Genomic DNA, 17,413 nt, shown 5'->3' on the forward strand with positions numbered 1-17,413 from the left:
AGAGACGCTGACACCACGTTTTGGGGGTTAGCGGGCTAGTCTTTGCCAGTGTCTTCAGCCACATACTATAAAACTCCACTAGTATGCAAGCGCGCAGCGATCGCACGCAGCATTGCGCCGGAGGAGCGCCAGAGGAAAGCCCGTCTGTGCCCGTCCAGGGCGGGCCTAGGGGCCACAAACTCTGTCCAAACCCGCACATACTCGCCTGACGCCCTCTGGGCACTAAAGACGGACTCCATCGGACTAGATGAGGTCACGTTGGTCAACCTGCAAACTGAAGCCCTGGTGCAGATAACAGGTACAGGCTCCAGGACTCTCCCCACACTCACTTCCCGGCAGTCACATGGCTTAAAAATAGCGACACTTAACACGCGCTCTTTGCAAAAGCATCACTTAGAGGTCTTTTCTCTACTGCTTGATTGAGAAATTGATATTCTTGCCCTCTCAGAGACATGGCTTGGCTCAGCATCAACGCCGGCCATCCTGGCTGCCCTACCTCCCGAGTATGACGCAATCTGGTATAATCGCCCAAATGACTGTAAAGGGGGGGGTGTGGCCTTTTTGTTCAAAAAATGTCAAGCAGTGAAACAGATTATAGCAGAAAATTGTGCTTGCGCGGAGCTGTTGGGGATTAAAGTTTCACTTAAATCCTCATGTATTGTGATACTGGTTGTATATCGCCCGCCGCAGAGCTCACCGGATTTCAATGATATCCTTTTTGAACTTCTGATGGATTTGGCCTCCAGATATAAGTCCCTTCTGGTGGTAGGCGACTTTAATTACCACTGGGACAAGGTACCCAGAGACCCTACTGAGACAGAGTTTGAAGCTAATCTCTCGGTGCTCAACTTACAACAGCTAGTGGTGGGTCCGACTCATGTGAAGGGCCACACATTGGACCTTGTCTGGTCCTCTTTGCCTAAGACAGAAATAACGGAGGTTAGTCCCTGCATTTGGTCGGACCACTTCATGATAAAGTGCTGGGTTCCGGGTGACCCCGTGCTGACTGTCCCAAATAATTCACAGAGGAAAGTTCGACCTTGGAATAAGGTTGAGGCCGACCCTTTAATCGCGGCCCTGCTCTCCTCCACCCCCCCCCCCCCCCCTAAAATGAGTGGCACAAATTTGGACCATGATGCTAGGGTGCTAAAGACCTGGATGCTTGCTGCTCTGGATAAACTGGTCCCTGAGAAGATGGAGAGGACTAGATCCAAAGGGAAGGGAGCACCATGGTATGATGCCTCTTTGAAAGAGAAGAAGCAAGCCCTTCGTAAGGCAGAGAGAAGGTGGAGACTCCATTACTGTCAAATAGAGGCCGAAACTTTTAAATCCTACTTTCTAAATATAAGGCAGACATCCTGGAGAGAAAGTCAGCGTTCTATGAGGGAAGAATTAGGGAGGCGATAAACATACAGCGAGAGACCTTTATGATATTAAGGGAACTCACGCAACGAGAAGGGAAAATTTCTATGTGCGATCAACCAGACTGTGATTCCTTCCAAACTTTCTTTCTTCGGAAGGTACAGGATATCATTACTGATATCAACGCACGGCCAGTTACAACCATGCTGCCCAGTCAGACTGCTCAGGTGCCGTCTAGGACTTTGAACAGTTTCCCCTCCATCGACGACAAGTGCTTAGCGGAACTTGTTGGACAAATCCAGTCAGGCTCTAATATAGATCCATGCCCCAGGGGTCGGCACTATCCCCCCTGCTTTTCAATATTTATTTACAACCGCTGGTGGAGGAGCTCATGCGTATGAACTGCGAAATCTTCAATTACGCAGATGACACCCAGCTATTGGTCCAGCTGGAAGACACTAAAAAGGCCCAGGAATCAGTGAGGAACCTGCTCAGTTTCACGGTCAACTGGATGACTAACAATCTGTTGAAAGTGAACGCTGATAAAACTGAGGTGCTGGTGATCTGCAACCAAGAGAATCCCTGGAACGACCTGTATTGGCCCCCAGAGTTAGGAGCCACTCCCTCTCCTGGGTCAGTGGTAAAAAGCCTGGGGCTGAGGATCGATGCGGACCTCTCGATGGCTCCTCAAGTTTCAGCTGTGGTCGGATCTTGCATAGGGGTGTTGAGGCAATTACGAAAGGTAGTCTCCGTCTTATCTGCCTCCACCCTGCAATCGATCGTATCTGCCACAGTTAGCTCGAGACTTGATTATGGCAACACCTTATATCTCGGCCTGCCACAGAAGCTGTTGAGGAATCTGCAGGTAGTACAGAACGACGCTGCAAGGCTGATCTACTCCTTGCCCAGAAACTCGCACGCAACTCCTCTACTTCAGAAGTTGCATTGGCTTCCAGTGAAATTTCGAGTTCAGTTCAAGTGTCTCTGTGTGGCCCATAAAGCACTCTTTGGGAAAGCCCCAGAGTACATTAAGCAACGTTTGAAGAGGTATGTTCCTGGGAGACCTCTGCGCTCAGGAAAATCTTCCAATTTGATTCAACCCAGGTTCAAACTAAAAACCAGAGGAGGCAGGGCCCTATCTGTGCTCCTCCCGCAATTGTGGAATGAGCTCCCGGCCATTCTGAAGGAAGAATCACAGCTACTACCCTTTAGAAAAAAACTGAAAACCCATCTATTCAGAAAGGCACTGATTCCAGTTTAGGCGGTGGAACAGCTGAGGGTTTCGGGGTACCAGTGTGTTATGTTCTTCTGTTAAGCGCTTAGAGACCGGCGGTGATAGGCGCTATATAAACAATCTATAACATAACATAACTATGAGGCAGGCAAAAAAAAAGTTTTAGGCTAAAAGAAGCTGAGAACTTAATTCTGAAAAAACTATTAGGTTTCACCAATAAAGTATGGTCTGCAAAGTGAAGGGTTGACATTTTAGACTTTCTGATAGATGGGGCTTCAGCTGGATAGATAGAAAGTAAAGCACTACCTCATTCAAATATGGTGAAAATAGTGCAGGGACTGGTGCACACCCCTGGCACACCCCTTTGTTTATTTTAATTGCATCAATCTGCTGCCGTTTTTCACCCCACCGGATTGTTGCAAAGCTACCCTCATGCAGACGAATGATTATGGAAAGAAAATGTTCGTCTGCTGTCCCTAACAATGTCAACAATGATCAAGGCTATAACAATTGAAACGATTGTAACCGCCTGGAGTTATTGGGGTACGTGGAGGTAGTGAGATTTTGGTTAAGATTAGAAAAAGGAGAAAGTAAAAAAATGGCCACCCTTTGTAAAAATGAGATCACACAGCGCCAGTTGAAGTGGGAGAAAGAGGTTAGAAAGACACTTTGAAACATATCTAAGAGGCTAAATATAAATATAGGAACCAGAACCTCTAAATAAATATCACTAAAGCCAAACACCACATGGTAACTAAAAACTGTGCTAGAGAACAGAATATGAGATACCTGTGTGGTAAAGTATTCACTCTGTTGTTAATTCACTGTTGTCAAAATATTGATTGTTTTCCATATATTGAGGCCTTACCAAATCCAGTCCTTAGACTTGCGGTGCTAAAGTTTAGGACTGGATTAAGCCCATATCATATGAATCAAACAGTAAAGTACGCAATGATAGATGGCAATGGAAAGTGCACATGTGGACTAAAGGTAAAATGTGATTGATAACATGTTTTACTAGACTGCCAGAAGTTACTGTCTGCATGCAGAGCATGTTTAAGGCTAAGGCAAATGAGCGTCGCCACACTGAGCAGGGCAAAGAGGAAAAAATAAAATGATAACTTATTGTTATTTTATTTTTTCCTTGCTCAGCTGGGTAGGGGCACGGCTGCTCTGCTCAGAGCAGGGGAGGGGAGAAGTGGTTTGCCCACTTCAAGTGCACAGGAAATTTTGGCTGGCCATCTTGGGGCGGTTTTGCGATTTGCATGTTCTCCATGCAGGCCGAATTACATTCTGCATACCCAGCCTCCCATTCTCTTGCTGAGCGCCGATCCACAGCGCTCAAACAAATCACAACAATGCATTGCAGAGTTGTGATTGGCTATTGCGAGGCTGGGAGCCGAGTGCTTCCTGCTTTCTGCCCTGGAAGTGGGCGAAGAGGTGGAGGAGACTGCGGCGGCAGACGAGTTTTTTTTTCTTCTCTAGTTTCCCTACCATTGCCACATGACCCCCACCCCCTACCGCAATTAATTACTAGCCTCCACTGGTAGGGCGGGAAACTATTGATAGGTATGAAGTATTTGGATGTAACCTGTGCAATAAGAAGATTCTTGTTAGGTGTGAAGGAATTTAACCATGTTTTTGTTTTACGTTTTACATTTTTTAGTTTTTATTAATTTTTCTGAGGTGACCACGACTATTTATCTGTCTTTCGTGTTTTTGTATGTAAATATGGTAATACTTATTGTATTTATAATGTGTAAAGATTATATATTGTTCCTAAGGGTTATTGTAAACACCGACTTCTAAATAACATCAGTTCTAGGTAAGTAAAAACTTTTCTTGAGCATCTAAGGTTGGTGGCAAGTATTCGAACTCGTTGGCCTTCCTTGCCTAATGTGCTTAACAATTTGTCTTTCTGCTGGGACAAAAGACAATATCTTCAATGTAGTTCTCAAATACATCACTTCACCCTATCAATGCAGAATCAGCTTGAGCAAGGAAAGTTGGAGGAGCAATGACCGCATGTGAAGTGTCGAAGTTGAAAAAGAAGCTCTTGTAGGAAGTTACATTATACTACGCATTTATATAATCACCATTAGAATAGTAGAACTTAATGCTCACTTACTACAGTGGTGTGCTTCTCACTGAAAAGTGAAAGCAGCTCGTCCAGCAAACTTGGTTGAGTTTGAGAAACTTGCTGCAATTCTTGCACGCTGCCAGTGACTATGGTGTGCCTGTCGCCATAATGTGAAGGCTTACAGATTTGCCTATGACCATAGACTGCAGTTGTAAGTATTGACACTAATGTTATGTTTTCCACAGAGCGTTACGAAGGAGTCTCAAAGCAAATTGATAGACTGTGTCTGCCAATTTCAGTGCAAACATATGGGATCTTTTCAAAACTGTTAATATGGCCACCATATTTCCCTTGTTAAGAGTTGGTGTCCAAAGCCATTTGAGCTTGTGTGGATCCCTCCCTAACCAGACAAAATGGCAACTACGTATATTTTGCTTGCATATTTGTAAAACATTTGATGGGCCTTGTTTATGCACGTGAAGATGTGTGCACGTCGTGGTTTTCTTTATTTGATGGCTGGTAGCCTTTTCTTTGTATCGGCGGAACAAGATTGTGTAGAAAAATTCAGGAAATGTCTGTAGTAGCATGAATCTGCAGGATAGAAGGGCTTTATACACCCACACTGATGGGAATAATCCCTTACTCCAGCAGTCACTGCCCAACTGTTCCACAGACTACAGCTGCAGGTATGTGCTTTGGAGAGTCCTCAGCACTGTTCTCAGGCTCTACTGGGCTGCTACTGGCTATACGGTCGCCAAAATGTTGTGAACGAAATCCACATCAAAGAAGTAGAAGAGTTTCTAGTGACTCCCTTGTTCAGATCCTATACCGGGATCTACCGGACTCTCAGTCCACTACAATCTGGATTAAAATGTTGGCCACTAAGGAGTACACATGATGGTAGCCTTTACAAACCAGAGGGATTCTAAGACCAATAATCACATTATGCTTGAAAGGGAGATTTCAACATGTGAAGGGGTGTCTGACACTGCCTCTCCTTCCACCATTTTCAAGAGTGTTCATACCACCAAGGGTGCTGATAGCAACAGAAGACAAAGCTCTCCACGAGAGTTAAGCATAATCTAGAACCCAAGAAACTATCTAGGAAGCTTGACTCCTCCCATCTCTCTGGTTCCAGGCTGTATTCGTTCTGGGGTTTGGAAACTGGTTACGAAGGACAAATTGATCCTAGAAAAAAAAGATCTTGGCCATGCTTTGGAAGACTCCAAGAAATAAAGGATTGTATGCCATATACTTGCCAGTAAACCCGTAAGCTGGAATGATTGAGACATAGCCTGGATGCTTGCCTGCTCGGCTAGTTCCACAAGAGGCTGTTCTTCGGGATGGTGACTCTCGAGTACATAATATTCCTTCTAAATTGGACTAATTTCTTGCCTCCATCTTATTCAAAGGTGTTAACTTTAGTATATCTACTTACCGTAAGCATTAAAAGGTCACTGCTTTGTAGTCGATGTCTAATATTACCTACCTTGAGCTCTGCCATGTGACCTCTCGTTAATGCCGTGGGTACTTGCAGAATGCGTGCTCCCAGTAGTAGCTAGTCAGTGGCAAAACCTTGATATTTCTCCTTACCTAAAGTGGCACCTTCTAAAATCTCCTTCTGCAACAGATGCCTTACTTCTGTTTGTGTTTTGAGCGGTCTTGCCATGTAAACAAAAAGTAAAAAGAAATTGCATGCCACCCCCGTTTATGTTTATTTAAAGAATCGTCATTTGCTGTTGCATATATTTTGTTACAAAAGTCCTTCAGGCATGTTTAAATGAGGGTGCAGATCAGTGAATGAAGCGAGTGAGAGGTTAGAATGGAGAGGTAAGGAGAATCTGTGACGGGAGTGGTCCCACTGCATCTCTTCTGTGGTCCTTATATTTTCCTGCAGTGTCTGTCAGGTGCTGACTTGCTATGTTGAGCATCTTGGTTAGGGCCTGTCTCAGCAGTTGTTCATGCTTCCAGAATGTATATTCTTGCAGGAATCTTGCTTGCTGTATCATTTCAAGTGTAGCCTTGTTCCAACGATGCAAAGCACACTATGCCATTCTTTACTTGTTTATTATGCTTCCATTGACTTAGCGACCCTAGGGTTTGACAGAAAGTGAGAGCTTCAAGTTGCTCTTCCGCAGTCCGTCCTCTCCCTTAGAGGGATTTCTCCTTCACTTGCCTGTTTCTGGTTGCAGACGGCAATGAAGAATTAAATTAAGGAAATTGTCTTTGGCGTCTCAGCCCTAAGTGATGGCTTTTCTCCATCCAAATCTTGTATTGTCTGGTCACCCAGGCCCTCGTCACCAGCCGAATGGACTGCGGGAACACCCTCTATGCTGGAACCACAGCCAAACTCCAGAAAAGACTCCAGCGCATACAGCACGCATCTGCACGACTCATCCTGGACATCCCCAGTCACGGCCATATCTCTGACCACCTGAGAGACCTGCACTGGCTCCACGTCAGCAAGAGGATCACGTTCAGACTCCTCCACGCACACAAGGCTCTCCACGACATGGGCCCCAAATACCTCAACAGCCGCCTCGCATTCTACACACCCACCCGCCAGCTCCGATCTGCCAGCCTCGCCCTCGCCACCGTCCCACGTATTCGCAGATCCACCACCGGAGGAAGATCCTTCTCCTACCTGGCGACCAAGACCTGGAACTCCCTCCCCACCCACCTACGGCTGACCCAGGATCATCTCTCCTTCAAGAAACAACTCAAGACCTGGCTGTTCGAGCAGTAGCGACTCCCCCTCCCGCCAGCGCCTTGAGACCCTAGAGGGTGAGTAGCGCGCTTTACAAATTTGCTGATTGATTGATTATAAACGGTAATGATCCTATATTGGCAGCTCATGAAGATAGGTTTGCATGTTTTCCTATAGTTGACAATTTTTACTCCAATTATTTCTTGCAGGTAAATAACAGGTAAATAACTTTATTTCTTCATGAAATTTGAACACTTTTCTGTCTCTTCCATAGGGAGACAGTAGTCGTAATTACTTCATGCTAATTGCACCAAAGCCATCGGAAATATTCTCATACCTGTTCCTATGCATAAATACTAAAATATAATTAATTTTTGTTTCAGCTTCCAAAAGTGCTATGCAGGGTTCCATATATTTATGGAGCTGGAGCCAGTCTTTGAAGAATCAGAAGAACAAACACAGTAAAAAAGTAGATGCTTATATTTTGGCGGAATTACAGTGGTCCCAGACAGACCTCCCATATCTTATGCTATGCAGCTGTCCTGGTGAGTAGTGGAAATTAACAGTGTGTTTCAATAAAGTACGTGAATTGTTTTACATTGTCTTTTTTTTAGTAGTGTCCTTTTCCTAGCAGAAAGTAAAAGCAACAGACTACAAAGGCAGTAATTCACTTTAGCCATTTACGAATGATAGTTGTTCTTTTGGAAATTCAAGTCTGGCTTTGTCATGGGAAAGTTGTGCACGATGAATTTAGGGTCCCTAGCCAAAGGTAACCGCAGCTAAGAAAGGTTAAGTCCAATTATCCTCCTAGTAATCCACCGCAATAATATTTGCAAATGATGAGTTAACATTCTGCCTCTTGGGTTTCACTTTTACAGGATCCTTTCGAAGTATACTATTCTCTTACCAGATAGCATCCCCTCTCTGTTCGACAGCATCTGCTCTGTTATTTACAGGATTCTGCCCGGGTATAGGGGCAGGTGGGTCCAAGAGAGATATACACAGTCTTCTGAAGGCTCATATGAGGGTGATCTTTCCTTTTTTAACCCAAGGAGTTTCAAGTCATACGACATAATACTCCAAGTTGCTCATTCCTCTCTTCGACATCCTGTAACCGAATGACAACACACACCCTCTTCACCACAACGTGTTTTCTGTGTAAAGTACTTTTGTAAAGTACTTTGCCACAATGGGTACAATGTTTGTGCTTTAACAAATGCTAAAAATAATGTAGAATACCAGGGTTAGGCTTTGGCAGGCGGGACTGATTGCCTCACCGGAATGCCTCCGCTGTGGCAGGGAGGAAGGGATGTTCTTGCATACAGTCTGGAGTTGTGGATCCCTGGACCGGTTCTGGAGGGTGGTCTTGGCCTGTTTATCTGAAGTTTTGGGGTGGGAGCTCCCACGTACGCCACAGTTTACCTTGTTACATGTAATGGATGGGGTGGCTGGCAACGTGTACAAAAGGCACTTGATGCAACTTGGCCTCACGTTGGCCAAGAGAGACATTGCTAAAGCGTGGAAATATCCACGGGCCCGTCGGTGGACGGATGGAAAAAGGGGTTGGATTTTTGTATGGGGTTGGAGCAGCCGATCTTCGTGGCCAGGGGGTGCCCGCAAAAACATTATAAAATTTGGAAACGCTGGGCAGATTAGGGGCCTGTGGCTTGAGCCCCCTGTGGTGCTGGAAGATCTCCCGGGGGAGTGATGAATGGGTCGGGTGGTACTGGGGAAAGAGGGCTTGGGGGGCCTGGTAGGCGGGTGTGCATATACAGCTATTTTTTCTGTGCACTTTACGTTGTGTGTGGGTAGAACTTGGTGGACCTTGTGCAACTCTGGGGGGCGGGAGTCGTGGTGGGGGGAGTTGGGTGGGGTTTGGGCTATTGGGAGGGAGAAGCGGTAGATTGTTCAGTACTGCTCTGTTATATATTTGCTTGTTCTTGCTCATACCAAAAAGTCGATTGCCTTCCAGCTGATGTAATGTTTCAAAGCTGCAGATGCCTCTGGTGTGCAGAGCCCTGCAACATATGTGCAGTCTGACAATAAAGTCTGTTTCCCCCCCAAAAAATAATGTTGAATAAAAAACATGCATTAGAATTGTATGTGTTTTTGTTTCGACAGAAAAGGACTATGTACTTTGTGGTGATGAAGAAGGAAGAGTCTGGATGTATGATGTCAGCATGTGCAAAACTAAAGCTACTTCTAAGAAAATAACTTGCCCTACTCAGGTACAAGGTTTTCATCTCTGTCCACATTTGTTAACATCTCTTCTGAATATAGGGAATGGGGATGAACTGATGCATGGCAAGTGAGAAGTTAATGTTTATGGAGGTGGTGGTCCAAAGAAATGGTACAAGATGGAAGATGTGGGAAGAGAGCTGAAATTGCTTGGAAAAATGTGGTGATTATTTTTGGCAGGAAGGTTTTGATGCATGAGTGAAGCATTACTTGGAGGTGCATATAGGTTCCATTGCGGGCTTGTAGCCCACATTGTTTGATATTTCAATTGTTATTATTCTTCAAGTGTCAGATGCGATGAATATACAAACTTGGTGTGGAGTTTTGTGCCATGCAAAATAAGATTTAAAAAAATCAGTTGTAAATAGAACAAGTGTTTATGAGTTTCTCTGTTTCACTTCCATTGGGTGGCTGACGTGCATACACTGATACATGTAGTGGTATATTGAGCTGTTTGTGAAACATATCAGTGAAGACATTATAAGTAGCTTTTCAACACAAAAGCAAAATGAGTAGAACCTAATTTGTAGATTTAAAAGGAATCTTTTAAAATGTAGAACCTGCGTTTCAAGGGCTTTGTGACAGCCTTTCAAGGATGGGTTGCACAACCTTCTCGGTAATCCAGTGCATTCAAATGAGGCAAAGCAGGCCTTGAATACTACTGGCAAAGGTTATAGACATTATGAACAGTACCTCTGGGCACCTGTTGGTAAATTCGGCAAACCTCATAATGGACATAGGGGGCTGGACAATGTCAATCCTCACATTTCACAGGGTACAACCACTGTCGGAACTACCAGGTGGACCCTTCTTTTTCCTCCTTCCTGGTCATCTAGGCAGCTTCAGCAGTAATCTTGGATTTTACCCTACATTTGCAGCCAGGTAGCTTCTGATCAGTCTCTTATTCTCACTTGATAAGGTATTGGTAAGGAAGTGTTGCACCTTAAGGTTACAGAGTTATAGATAAAACCATTGACATTGGGACCTCCGGTCCCCCTCAGCCCAAGTTATATGATGAAGCAATTTAGTTTAGTTTAGTTTAAAGGAGTTTGTAGAGCGCATGGTAACACCTCCCGGCGTGTCCCCGCGCTATAGAGAAAGACAGCAGCAGCAGAAGAAGGAAAGAGAGAGCCATTTCACACAGCAAAGAGGCAAGTTTTCAGCTTCTTCCTAAATACTAATTCATTACTCTCCAACCTAATCTCTAGAGGCAGGAGGTTCGTCAAAGGATTAGTCAAAGGATTGCGTCTGGGCAAACATACCTCCACCACACTGCCCTCTACTGCCCAGGTCCTTCTAACATGGATACTTATTATTATTATTATTAAAAATATTTATAACGCGCACTATCACCATCGGTTTCTTGGCGCTCATTGACAGGTAGCGAGGACCATAGGCAGAAGGTTTAGTCATATGCGGCTTGGAACAGCAGGGTTTTTAAAAGTCTACGGAAACAGACTAATGAGAGATACTTCTCATCTTACTAAAATGAGGCTTCAGACCAGCACATGAAGTAGGGGAGCTTACTTACACTCTCGTCCTTCCATGTGCATTAGTTGGCATTTCGATCTATCGATCTATCTAGAATTAATAGGAGGCCTATCATTTGGTATGGAAATCATTTCAAGACCATCCATGGTGGTTCTGTGTGAAAGTGAAATGGTGCTCTGTCATTGTTGGGCTTGGCCCTTTTTGCAGGGTAATCCCTGAACTTTTTGCCTTCCTCCTGGTATTTTTTCTGACCTGGTGGTGTTGGTTTTAGTACTCTGGGCACTTTATCACGGCTGTCCAGTGTAAAGTGCATGTGCTCTCTATGGTAAAACATGGTAGGATTGGTCTACACCTGTTTGGAGTATTTAATTTACCTATCAGTCCCTTGTAAAGTGGTAGCTTCGATACCCCAGCGGCAGTAAATTAAATGCTACTGGTGGGCTTACAGCGTTGATTGCCCACCAAAGTAGCCTTTCAAACCTGTCTCAGGCCTCTGCCTTGCAGTGCCTACGTGTGCACCTAGAGTCAGTGCCACATCTGTGATTACCCCCTCCCCTTTTACTACATGTCAGTCACCCCTAAGGTAGGCCCTAGCTAGCCCTATGGGCAGGGTGCATTGTAGGTAAAAGGTAGGACGTGTGTCTTAACTGTGTGGCATGTCCTGGTAGTGACAAACAGCCCTTTTGGTTTCTCACTAGTGGGAGGCTGCCCTCTCATAGGAATGCATTGGGGATTCCCTGATGTGTGTCGGTGGTAATTCCTGATATGCGAGGAGCAGTGTGGTCAAGTATGGTATGTTTGGAATAGTGGTAAGAAATGCTGTGTAATGCTGCGCTCAGATTTATTAACGCTATTTTAGAAATGCCACTTTTAGCAGTGGGCACTTCTGTGTGCTATGTGTCTTTGTAACTGCCTGATGTGTATTGCATGTCTGGCTCTGGAGTGACAGGGGCTGGTGAGGTGTGTTGCTCCAGAGGGGCTGGGTGAGTCAGCACTAGGCTGAATAGGCCTCTGCATTTGGAGTAGTGGAAGGAGTAGCACCTGACCCTAAATAGGTCTGTGCCTCTTGTGCAATGCTGGCTCCGCCCCCCTGTGGTGTCTCTGGGGCCAGGACCCACTCTGACAATGAGGGTGTTTGTGCCCTGTAAACAAAGGTTGGAGTGCCCCCCCCCCCCCCCCCAGAACTGGTTGTACCCGTTTTGGAGCTGGAGTGCATCAGGAGGAACGGCCGTGGGACCCAGCTGCTAGCTCCTGGGGGTACCTACATGTTGGCCTGCCTGTGCCCAGCTCTGCCCGGTGTGCCCCTGGACCCAGCATGGGGTCCTTGCTGGATGCCAACCACGAAGCAGAGGGTGGAGGCCGAACGGCAGGAGAGATGGAGCCTCGTGGGCTCTTCCTGCCTCCTGTGGAAGTCAGGCAGAGTTGGGCCTGTTGGTGGGCGGGGCCTCCCCGTGTGGTGGAGGAGGAGCCCTGCGTGCCTCCACTGCAAGAGACTGAGCCTTGTGACGGCTCACAGCAACTTTTCACCGCCGAAGAGTGGCGGCGAGAGGAGGGGCTCGACCGGAGCCTCACGTGCTCCTAGCACAGATCAGCGGAGACATTCCAAGCAAGTGCCAGGTCCCGGGGAGTAGAGCCTAGGAGGGGCCCAGTTTAACACGCGGAGGCGAGACCAGAGTCAGTGTCTCCCTCTTCGACCCCTCACCCTCCCAGCCTAAAGGAGACGTCATTGCGGAGTTCTCCCTGCCAGCGAGAGAGAGGCCCCGGTGAGTGGGGTTGAGGGAGCACTGTTGGTACCGGCGGATACTTGGGCAGATATTTTCCCAAAGATGAGCCCCGGGAAGGAAGGGCTCCCAAGGCACTGTTGGTGCCTAGCATTGGGCTTGCAGCTGTACCGCCCGATCGCGGCAGCTGCAACGACAGGGGCATCTCTTTTGCATCCTCGCCCCAGGGGAGTGCAGGCCGGTGGAGGCCTCGTGAGGAAAGGAGGGGCTCCCAAGGCACTGTGGGTGCCTAGTATTTTGCCCACAGCTATACCGCCAGTTCGCGGCAGCTGCAACGTTGGGGGCATTTTGGGTCTCAAGAGAGACCAGGGATGGTTATATCCTCGCACCTCTATTCTTGGTACTGTACTGGCCTGTTGAGCCTGTACCCTGTTGCAGTAGCAGCTTAGAGCCCTAACTATTTGGACATAGGACATGGCGGGGAAGTTCCAGTTGGACCCCCCGAGGGTGGTCAGCTGGCCTGTGAGCACCTGAGGTGCTGGTAGGGCGCAAGGCCCTAATGCCAACCAGAAATCCCATTTCTAGCAGTCATTAGCAAAAGGAGCATTCAGTGGGAGACTGTTGTTAGAAAACAAGTCACTGATGTAAATGGCTAACTTGTTAGACAGACCCAATAGAGCCGCTTCCAGTTGACGATCAGGCATAATCTAATTTTACTACGTAAAATAATCGAAACTGTTAGCAGCAGCTACACTTGCCTCAAAATATTTAGATTGTTGTTGAGATTTGTAAGGCACAGTTTAGCACCCGTGAGGTTATCCAGGTGCCAGTGCAGGAGCTGGATGTGCTCCTATTTAAACAGCAAGTTCTTGAGATTCTTGCGGAAGTCGAGGAGTGGAGTGGTGGTTTGGATATGTAAATGGAGTTTGTTCCAGATTTTGGCTGCGATTAAGGCGAATACGCCACCTCCAGTCTTGCTTCTGCGTATGCTGGGAATTCATGTGAGGCAGAGTGAAGTGGAGCGGCTGATGGATTTGGAGTCCTTGAGATAGGTTGGTCCTGTGTTTTAGAGGGCTTTGTAGGTGGGGGCGAGGAGCTTGAATTTGTAGCGTTTCTGAATGGAAAGCCAGTGCAGGTGCCTTTCAGGTGATGTATAGGATGAGTCTGGCAGCGGTGTTCTGGATGGTTTGGAGCCTTTGAGTTAGGCGGCTGGAGATGCCAACATGTAGTGTGTTGCCCTAGTCTAGTCTGCTGGTGATGAGGGCTTGGGTGACGAAGTGTCTGGTGTGCCTGGGAAGACATTTAAATATTTTGTGTAGCATTTTGAGGATGTGCCAGCAGTATGATATCATGGTGTCGACTTGTCTGTTCATCAAGACCTTGTTGTCAAGGATGATGCTGAGGTTTCTGGCATGGTCTGTGGGGCTGGGGGTGTCAGGTCGCCACCAGGAGGAGTCCCAGGGGGACTTAGTTCTAAAGTTCAGGACCTCTGTTTTATCCATGTTGAGTTTTAGGCAGTTATGTCGCATCCCGTTTGCTACGTCTGTCATGCAGGCTGAGAAATTGTACCTGGTGGTAGTCTTGTCGGCGAGGGAAAGGATGAGCTGAGTATCATCTGTGTAGGTGCTGATGTTAATGTTGTGGGTTCTTATGGTGTGGTTTAGAGGTGTTGTGTAAACAAACTGTGTCAGGCTGAGGGAGGAACCCTGGGGGACTCCACAGATAAACGTTTTGGGTTTGGAGGTGAAAGTGAAAACTCTGACCCTTGGAGTCCTGTTGGAGAGGAAGGGAAAGATCCAACTGAGTTTGAATCCTTAGACTCCTGATTCCTGAAGTCTGGTGATGAGTGCCTTAGGAGACTGTGTAGAGTGCTGCCGAGAGGTCGAGCAGGATGAGTGCAGCTATTTGTCCTCTATCAATGAATAGGTGGTTGTCATCTGTTGCTGTTAGGAGAGCATTCTGTGGTTGCTTTGTGATCCTGATTGGGTGGAGTCCAGGAAGTGGTGCTCTTCAAGATGAGCAGAGAACTTCTTGTTTATCGCGTTCTCGACGACTTTGGCTGGGAAGAGTAGAAGCGAGATGAGCCTGTAATTGCTAAGATCTTTAAGATTTGCTGAGGTTTTCTTCAGCAGAGCGGTGACCTCAGGCTGTTTCCTTCTGTCCAGGAAATAGCTGCTAAGGCTGAAGGGATGGTAGGGATGGTGGTGAAGTTGGTGCTGATCAATGTACCTCCCGGGTTGTATATGTGGTGATTGCAGGGGTCTGAGGGTGATCCTTAGTCTACGATCTGTAGGATTATAGTGGTGTCCTCTGTGGTGAGTGGGCTCAAGCTTGTTAGGAGGTGAATGACAGGGGGAGGTTGCATAGTGATGTCCTCAATGGTGGGTTGGGGTGCGTAGTTAAGGTAGATATTGAGGACTTTGTTGTGGAAGATGTCCGATAGGTTGTCACAGAGGATCTGTAAGGGATTCATGGAGTTGGTGGTGGCTGGCGGATTGGTGAACTTTATGATGTTGAAGAGTTCTTTGTCTGTGTTGTAGCAGGATTAGAGTCTGATATCGAGGGCCGCTTTCCTGGCCTCTTTGATCTGTGTATGGTACCTAGTGAGGGCGGATTTATAGGTGTCTCTGGAGGGTGGTCCTCCATCTTCTTTCGAGCTCCTTGCAGTGACTCTTGGAGTCTCTAAGGTCCTCCGTGTACCAGCATGCTGGAGCGTAAATTGTAGTGTCTAATTATCCATGCATATAGATAGATTTTATCTTCAGAAGAAACAGCCTTCGAACAAATTCATTTTATGTAACGAACATTACAAACAAAATTACTTTGATACTGTATATACTTTCTCTATTAAACTGCTTTGCGTTTTTGTTTCCATAGATTCTGAAGTGGCCAACTTTGTCTTCAGTAGGAGTCGGGAAACTGAAAGGGACAATGATCAACGGAGTAACTGTGGACCCATCCTTTGGTTATCTCGTGTACATCACAGACAAAAACATTGTAGCAATATGGAAGACAAAGTAGAGCTACAATAGCAAATTATACACAACACACATTCAGTGTGCCTTTTCAAATTTAAAAAGAAAGTTGAAGACCTGCTGAGATTGAAGTAAAGCGGAACACTGGACTTTTAAATGCATCGAAATCTAAAAATATTTTTTAATGTTACTCAACTATCATTCTCTAATTGCATGTAAATATCATACTGTGGACTTTTTTGGATCATGGCAGAAAAATATTTTATGTATATTCTTTTTTAAAGCAATGTTTTTTACCAGGATTTTTTTAGTGTGTTTGTATTGGTTTTTGAGATTAAGCTTCAGTTTTTCTACTGTGCAATTCTGGCTTCCTCTGGTTTCATAAAATCATGAACAAGTGGGATGATATTATTCGTGTTTTGTTAACTTATAAGGTCATGTTTAATCATTCATGTACCCTGAATGATCCCATGCAATTTTATGTGTTTGCCTGTGAATCTCATGCATTGGTGCTGGTTGTTCCATCTCGTCTCTCCTGCTCCATTTCACCCATTCCTACCTCACGACTGAGCCCGCTGACAGCCAGAAAGTGCTGGCCTTGGATAGTGTTCTGGGTGGAACCAAATGTGGCACCCTTGCTGCTGACTGAGCATGAGGCAACATGGTGCCTCCCTTGTGTTCAAAGTTCAGTCATTAGCTGAATATATCTGAGCAGTGACTGGCCTCTGAAAACAATCATCTCTGCTCTCCAGCTCACCTGAATCACCCAATTCAGATGCTTCATGCTGGTGGTCAGAGGTGGGGTGGGGGTATGGAACAAGGTGGTAGTGAGATGGTGGGTAGGAGTATGAAGAGGGGTGGGGGAGTGATAAAAACGTTGGTGCTCATAGCGTGTAGAAAAAAACGAGTGATTAAAAAGGAGATTAAGTGAAACTCCGGGACCCAGGCAGAGACTGCTGCATACATGCCCTTAATAAGCTCGGTGTACCCTGGGCGTGGGCTTAGCTTCTCATTGCCACAGGTCAGCCCTGCAGCCAGGACCTGGGTTGGTCCTCTATTGGGTCACAAAACTGGAACCTTTGTTGGTTAATTTCCTTATATTTAACCCTCATCCTGTCCCCATTGTAACCGCCTTCAGCCAGAGTGTAGTTCAATGTCCTGGTTCTGACTCAGTAAGCCAACCACTGCTGGATAGTATAATGCTTGTGTTTTTTCCCATGGCACTTGTGCATTATTCTGTTTATTCCAGATCACGTCTGTACACTCCTTTTAATCTAATACAAGGGCATTGAGCTGATGGGATCAGGTTCAGTGAGGGAGATTAAGTGTGACTTTCTAGGCACCTACTGGTACAATTTTCAGCAATGGAACAAACTACCTGCGTAAGCCCTCCCTCAGATAGTGGTCAATAAAAAAAAGAAGTGCTACAATAGACAACACTTCTACTGCGAAGAAGTGTAAACATGGAGATGGCTAGCATCAATACCAAACATAACACCACATCATTGTCTAGAGCACTCTAGATAAGATCAATCAGAATAGTATTGCAAAGATTATTTAAACTTTTTGCAACGATGAAAGTGATTAAAGACTTGGTACAAAAAG

General features: G+C 46.0%; 1 protein-coding gene across 4 annotated transcripts in view; it reads left to right on the top strand.

The window, feature by feature from the left end:
* LRWD1 (leucine rich repeats and WD repeat domain containing 1) overlaps positions 1–16,209 on the top strand; it is a 262,211-nt gene extending 246,002 nt beyond the window's left edge. For all 4 annotated transcript variants that reach the window (XM_078679669.1, XM_078679668.1, XM_078679670.1 and 1 more), the window contains 3 exons: positions 7,767–7,928; positions 9,505–9,611; positions 15,711–16,209. In XM_078679669.1, the coding sequence (XP_078535795.1) occupies positions 7,767–7,928; positions 9,505–9,611; positions 15,711–15,854 (413 nt within the window). In that variant the 3' untranslated portion in view covers positions 15,855–16,209. The remainder of the gene's footprint in view (positions 1–7,766; positions 7,929–9,504; positions 9,612–15,710) is intronic.
* Positions 16,210–17,413: the final 1,204 nt, after the last annotated feature.

The sequence above is a fragment of the Lissotriton helveticus genome, chromosome 3_1 (assembly GCF_964261635.1).
Source record: "Lissotriton helveticus chromosome 3_1, aLisHel1.1, whole genome shotgun sequence".
Classification (NCBI taxonomy): domain Eukaryota; kingdom Metazoa; phylum Chordata; class Amphibia; order Caudata; family Salamandridae; genus Lissotriton; species Lissotriton helveticus.